This window comes from Stegodyphus dumicola, chromosome 11 (genome assembly GCF_044657685.1).
Source record: "Stegodyphus dumicola isolate Sdum_Otavi_A_Nest chromosome 11, ASM4465768v1".
NCBI classification, from domain to species: Eukaryota; Metazoa; Arthropoda; class Arachnida; order Araneae; family Eresidae; genus Stegodyphus; species Stegodyphus dumicola.
Genome location: NC_140778.1, coordinates 54,342,294 through 54,349,729, shown reverse-complemented (window position 1 = coordinate 54,349,729; position 7,436 = coordinate 54,342,294). Strand labels below are relative to the sequence as shown.

Genomic DNA, 7,436 nt, shown 5'->3' with positions numbered 1-7,436 from the left:
ATAATCCTTCTGCCTAAATGACTTATTACATATCTCACACACATGATCTTTCTTTCCTGTATGAATAAGTATATGTTTGCTTAAATGACCTTTTTGAGTAAATGACTTATTACATACCTCACAAACATAAGGTTTCTTTCCAGTGTGAATAAGTATATGGTTGTTTAAAGTATATTTGTAAGCAAATGACTTATTACAAAACTCACACACATGAGGTTTCTCTCCACTGTGAATTAGCATATGGTAATTTAAACGCTGCTTTTGAACAAATGACTTGCTACATACCTCGCACACATAAGGTTTCTTTCCTGTGTGAATAAACATATGGCATTTTAAATTATCCTTCCACCTAAATGACTTATTACATATCTCACACACATGAGGTTTCTCTCCTGTGTGAGAAAGTATATGGCCGTTTAAACAATGCTTTCGAACAAATGACTTGTTACATACCTCACATACATAAGGTTCCTCTCCTGTGTGAATAAGCATATGGCTTTTTAAATTACTCTTTTGCCTAAATGACTTGTTACATACCTCACACACATGAGGTTTCTCTCCTGTGTGAATAAGCATATGTTCATTTAATTGTACTTTCTGACAAAATGCCTTGTTGCATACCTCACACACATGATGCTTTATTCCTGTATGAGGAAGTATATGTCTGTTTAAATAAGCTTTTTGAGCAAATGACTTATTACATATCCCACAAACATGTGTAAATAAGCGCGTGGTTGTGTGAACAAGCATATGGCTTTTTAAATCACTTTTCCGTCTAAATGACTTATTACATACTTCACACACATGAGGTTTCTCTCCTGTGTGAATAAGTATATGTTCATTTAATTGAGTATTTTCAGTAAATGACTTGTTGCACACCTTACACAGATGAGGTTTCTTTCCTGTATGAATAAGTACATGTCTATTTAAATGAGCTTTCTGAGTAAATGACTTATTACATATCGCACAAACATGAGGTTTCTCTCCTGTGTGAATAAGTATATGGTTGTTTAAATTACGTTTTTGAGTAAATGTCTTGTTACATACTACACAGACACCAAATTCCTTTCCTGCGTGAGTAGACATGTGTATGTTTAAAATGCTCTTTCTTCCAAATGAATTCTTAGGTACCTTACACGGGAGTTTTTTCTGCTGAGATGTTTGTTCTAAAGAACCGTATTGACTAAATGACTTGCTACATACCTCACACAGGAAGTTTTTTTCCTGTCAATACTTATATGATCATTTAAATGTCTACACCTTTAGTCAAAATGAATTGGTACACACGGCATACATAAGGTTTTTCTCTTGTGTGAATAAGCATAAGGAGTTTAAAACCACAACATACGCACACACTTCATGAAACATAGGTTTGTTATATTTGCCATTAACATGATTTCTCACCCTAGCACTTCCATTCATCGCTTCAAATTACGTAGAAAAGAGATTAAACGATTTTAAAACTACAAAAAACGTTGTCAGGAAATATTCATGGCGTACAAGAGTAAGAATAGAAGCCGTTATGATTTTTGTTGTCGTATAAGTTATTCGCCAAGTTATTTGCCATCAGCTTTTCACTTCACACCCATTTCAAGCGGTGGATTGTTCACGCATTTGTCTAAATGACTTTCTGCAAACCTTACATTCAAAAAGCGCCATGATTTTTTTGCTCTGATAAGAACTGTATGCAATGAAGTGAAAAATGCTTTGCGTTCTCAAAAGTTAACAGGTGAGATGACAACTTCGCCTTAACCAAAGAAAGTGAATACATATTCTTTGCTTTAACTGCTTACGCGGTTAACAAACCAATCTGCGCTGTTGTCAAAAATTAAGCTCAATCAGGGGAATAATATATTTTACGGTCGGCGGACGCATATTTCAGAACTACCTTCCCTTTTCGAACGAGGCCATTCGACGTCACAGAAAAGTCGACTAGTTTCGCTTAGGCAATATTCTTCTTTGGCCTCGGTGAATAATTTTTGCGCATGCGCGAAGTAGCTGGCATGGCGAGAACAAGGAGCTCCTTGGCGCCAACCTAAAAATAAAGCCAAATGTTTCGCCAAGCTGTTAATGCCAACAAAGATATTAAAGGCACGTTTCCGGGTTCTGATTTGCGGGTAATTCTGTTACACTCGATTTTTATGTAGCTAGTGTAAACCCAGAAAATCGTATGTAAAAAAAAAAAAAAAAAAAAAAAAAAAAAAAAAAGAAAGAAAAAAAAAATGTATATTTCATATTTAGATTTTGGCAGCAGTAGATTTGGGGAACATCAAACTCTTGGCTGACATTTTGTGAAACAAGGAGGTTAGAATAGATAATAGATATTCTCCTTGGTTTAAAAACGGGAACCATTTTTTACTTCGTTACATTCGGTTCTTATCAGAGGAGAAAGATCATGGCGTTTTTTATGTGTGAGGTTTGGAAAAAATTCGTTGAGACAAAAGCGTGAAATGGGCTTGAGCCTAAAAGCTCATGGTAAATAACTTGGCGATGAAATAAGTGGTTGATCATTCTACAACATAGAAAAAATCGCAACGGCTCCTGTTTGTTCTCCTGTACGTCGTAAATATTTCCTCGAAACATTGCTGTAGTTATAAAATTGTTTAATCTCTTTCATATTTAATTTGAAGCAATGAATGGACAAACTAAACTACATGAGTGCTAGGGTGACAAATCATGAGAGTCCGAAATACAACAAACTTATTTCTCATGAAATGTATACCTGAAAACCATGCTTTTAGTATGAGGTTCTAGATCTGTCTTCTGTGTAATATGTATTAGCATTTCATATAACATATGCATGCACCAATTGCTTTGCTTAGCTCTGAGCATTCCAGGTTTCATCCTGAAATTGTAACATTTCTCAGAATGACATGAATAAGTGATAAGTTCTTGATTCCAAAGTGACCCTCTCAGTTTTTCCAATATATTTCAGTACAACGTATATTGGAAAATATCGTGTAGAAAGAAACTCCTTAAAACAGTTCGTACCTACTCAACAGAAAGTGAGGTAGGTAAAAGTCATTTAAAACAAAAGGGTGAATTAAACCCACCTTTACTTTTAAATGCACCGTGTGATATAACCATGGTGTGAAGTATGTAATAAATCATTTGCTGGTAACTCTAGTTTCAAAGTCCACATGCTTATTTACACAAAAGAGAAAGCTCATGTAATCTGTGTGTAACAAGTCATTTAGACTAAAGGGTTTAAACAATCATACATGTATTGACTCCCGAAAGAAACCTTGTGCATGGGATATGTAGATGGTGTGGTTCTTTCAACAAACATCTGCATGTACATACAGCAGGAAAAACTCATGTGTAAGGTATGTAAGAGTTCATTTGGATGAAAGAGCATTTTAAACGTGCATTTGCTTATTCACGCAGGAAAGAAACTTCACGTATGTGAAATATGTAAAAGTCATTTACTCAAGAGGCACTTTAATGAACATATTTACACAGGAAAAAATGTCATCTGTGTGAGCTATGTAACAAGTCATGTACTCAAGAAGGTTATTTAAATAAACAAATGCTTATTCACACAGGAAAGAAACCTCATGTCTGTGAGGTATGTAACAAGTCATTTGTTCAAGCTAGTTTTTTAAACAAGCATAAGCATATTCACACAGGAGAGAGACCTCATGTGTGCGAGATATGTAATAAGTCATTTATTGAAAAAAGTCGTTTAAAAACCCATATGTTTATTCACACAGGAGAGAAAGCTCATGTTTGTGAGGTATGTAATAAGTCATTTTCCCGTAAGAGTTATTTAAAAAGCCATATGCTTATTCACACAGAAAAGAAGCCTCTGTGTGAAGTATGTAACAAGTCGTTTGTAGTAACTAGTTATTTAAAAGCCCATATGCTTATTCACACAGGAGAGAAATCACATGTCTGTGAAGTATGTAAAAAGTCATTTGTTGGAACTAGTTATTTAAAAACCCACATGCTTATTCACACAGGAGAGAAACCTCATGTGTGTGAGGTATGTTACAAGTCGTTTGTTCGAAGTAGTTCTTTAAAAACCCATATGCTTATTCACACAGGAGAGAAACCTCATGTGTGTGAAGTATGTAATAAGTCATTTGTTGAAAAGTCATGTTTGAACAACCATATTCTTATTCACACAGGAAAGAAACCTTATGCATGTGAGCAATGTAATAAGTCCTTTACTCAAAAAGCTCATTTAAATGACCATATACTTATTCACTCTGGAAAGAAACCTTTTATGTGTGAGGTATGTAACAAGTCATTCACTCAAAAAGCTAATTTAAACAGACATATGCTTAATCACACAGGAAAGAGACCTCATATGTGCGAGATATGCAATAAGTCATTTGCTCAAAAACATAGTTTAAACAGACATATGCTTAATCACACGGGAGAGAGGCCTTATGTATGTGAGATATGTAATAGATCATTTACTGAGAAACATAGTTTAAACATACATAGGCTTAATCACACCGGAGAGAGACCTTATGTGTGTGAGATATGTAATAAATCATTTGCTCAAAAAGTTAGTCTAAACAAACATGTATTTATTCACATAGGAGGGAAACCTCATGTTTGTGAGATATGTAATAAGTCATTTAGTCTCAAACGGAATTTGGAAAATCATATACTTATTCATACTGGAGAAAAACTCTGTGAGTTTCGTATGTAACATATCACTTGGATGATAAAAGAATTGAAAGATGCATGCCTACGGAATACGAAAGTAATTCTCTGTGCACATGTGTGTGTTAATAAGAAACCTTACTTATCTGTGCACTAATGATTTCTCCATGCTATAAGTCTTTGATGAGGTGTGTTTAACTTGTTTTTTATCACAATTCTTAATAAATCATTTACTTTTTCCACAAGAGGAAAACCTCATTTTCACGAGAGTCATTTTAAAGTATTCCTGATTTAAAAAAGTCTTTTATTATTTTTGTTATTTAGTTAGTTATGAAAGGTTTAAAACAGCTTATTCGAACAGTGAAAAGTTAGAGATTGATTATACTGTTCTGAACCAGGAAATTTATTGATATGACATTTCTATGTTTCAGGTACTGTCATGAAATGTTTGAAACAGTGAACATTTTCATTTAAATAGAAATTTCATTTATATTTTGCACTCTAATCCACTTTTCACTGCATTTTTGTAAAAAGTATGAAATTTTAAATATATTGTTTTGTGATATCTTTAGTAATGTAGGATTTAAGTAGTAAGTTCCCTACATAAATTTAGCATCTGAGGTAGCTATTTTATTTTACAAAAGGTAGAAATAAATATAATAGAGATTTATTTTTTCAATTGCAATTAACTCCCAATAACGATTTACGAAAATATAAAGTACCGTAATTTCCGGATTAAGTAGTAAGTTCCCTACATAAATTTAGCATCTGAGGTAGCTATTTTATTTTACAAAAGGTAGAAATAAATATAATAGAGATTTATTTTTTCAATTGCAATTAACTCCCAATAACGATTTACGAAAATATAAAGTACCGTAATTTCCGGAAGAAACGCCGCGGCGTTTCTACCCATGTGGCGTTTAAGTGCACTAAAAATAAAATATTTCCTATGATGGTCATTGTACATAGTTTGGATGGCCTTGTCATTGTGCATAGACTGGTGCTGTTCTCACACAAAAGACCACACAGTTGCTTTTTGCGAACGTTATTTTGTTTACATTCTTTCCCTTGAACGGACCTACATGCCTTATTCACCCTAAACAAGATCTCAGAACAATAACATTCTTCCCCCTTTCAAATCAACATTCTCATCAGTTTGAATAGTCTCTCTCCTCTGCCATTCGATGAATCTTCCAGGACCCATCCTCTCTCCACCCCTGCCTTTTCTGCAATTTTTTTCAAAGGCGGACACGACTCCACTTGCCTCGCAATAACGAAACTGACGTATTTCCCCTTCAGCATGAATGGATTTTTCTTGGCATTCTGCCAAATACAGATCCCATCAGTTTGGGTACAAGTACTTGTTGGATAGTTTTTAAGTAAGAAGGGAGCGGAAAATTTTTGAAAATGTCTCTAAACGGCACAGAAGCTATACATTTCTTACCTTTAATTTATTTTTGAGTTATGGTTTCATTTCATGCATTTTTTTTAACTGGTATGTCATATATCAGGACTTATGTTGAGTTTTTGCATCTATATGGCCCACGATGATGTCACGTGCAATTTAATCTATTGCGCCGTTTCTGTGTAATTTTAATTTTTTTTCCGCCATTTTTCTCGAGTGCGGCGTTTACGCTGATGCGGCCTTTCTTCCAGAAATTACGGTAATTATTATTTGCGATTTTTTTTGGGGGGGAGGGGTCATGCAACTACCTTATTTTACAAAAGGTAGAAATGAATAGAATAGAGCTTTATTTTTTCCAATTGAAATGAACTCCCGATAACGATTTGTGAAAACATGAACTAATTAGGATTTGCGATTTTCCAACTTTCATTTTGTCTTACCCTTAACGTTCTGTAAACAGAATAGAGCTTTATTTTTATCATTATCGGGAATAGAGCGTCATCGGGTGTTAATAACGATTCGCGAAAATATGAACTAATTATGATTAACACCCGATAACGATTTGTGAAAATATGAACTAATTATGATTTGCGATTTTCTAACTTCTATTTTGTCTTGCCGTAACGTTTCCTAAATCTATGTAAGCAGAAAAAATCCCTTTTCGTCCTTCAGGAAAATTCCCTGAGTTGGTTGCAGGTTTGTAACTCTTGTCAGGGTTACCATAATCTGGCGCACATGCACTCTTCCGAGATGTCAACAAATCGCCAAGGGCCGGTTATCTGAAAACTGCCAGTTCTAGCTTTCTTATTGGCATTTGGAACTCCATTTGTAATGTTGAGAATGCTTAGAATTTTGATTTTTGCGAGTTTATGTGTTCAATATCGTATGTTTAGAACATTAATTTTGGGCTCTGTTTTTTATGCTTTAATGCAGCCGGTATGTGTAGTGTTGTAGTGTCCTTGAATGAAATCAAAATTTCTTGTAAAAATAAACTTTTTTTTTTGTGGTACTTGCATATTAATGAAGCCACCTAAATAGAAGTTGCCATATTTTCAGTATATGCCAAACTCATGTGCAACAATGTGCATAACCATTCTTCCAGTAGCCATGTGTATAATAATCTTTGGGTGATCTTTGGATTATGGTAACTTGGCTATTTTTTGGCGAAAATTTGGTGACCAACTCTGCTACAGCAACCCTCTATTTTTTTTTTTCCGCCACCATTTTGTCTTCACGAAGTAAAGATATGTTTCTTTTTATTTACTGAACACTTTTTCCAACAATCTACTAGCCAAATTACACTTATGCTAGAAATTTTATGTAACAAAACTGCTTAATCATGACAAATATTAACTGCAAAATTGGGAAAAAGTGCACAATCGCAAACTCCTTGCACGTTTTTCAGAATAGCACA

General features: G+C 34.3%; 1 protein-coding gene across 1 annotated transcript; it reads left to right on the top strand.

Moving 5' to 3' along the window:
• The first annotated feature begins 2,140 nt into the window (after nucleotides 1–2,140).
• On the top strand, nucleotides 2,141–7,031 carry LOC118179595 (uncharacterized). The gene has a single exon (XM_035348770.2). The coding sequence runs from the start codon at nucleotides 3,530–3,532 to the stop codon at nucleotides 4,661–4,663; it is 1,134 nt and encodes a 377-aa protein (XP_035204661.1). The 5' UTR covers nucleotides 2,141–3,529; the 3' UTR covers nucleotides 4,664–7,031.
• Nucleotides 7,032–7,436: the final 405 nt, after the last annotated feature.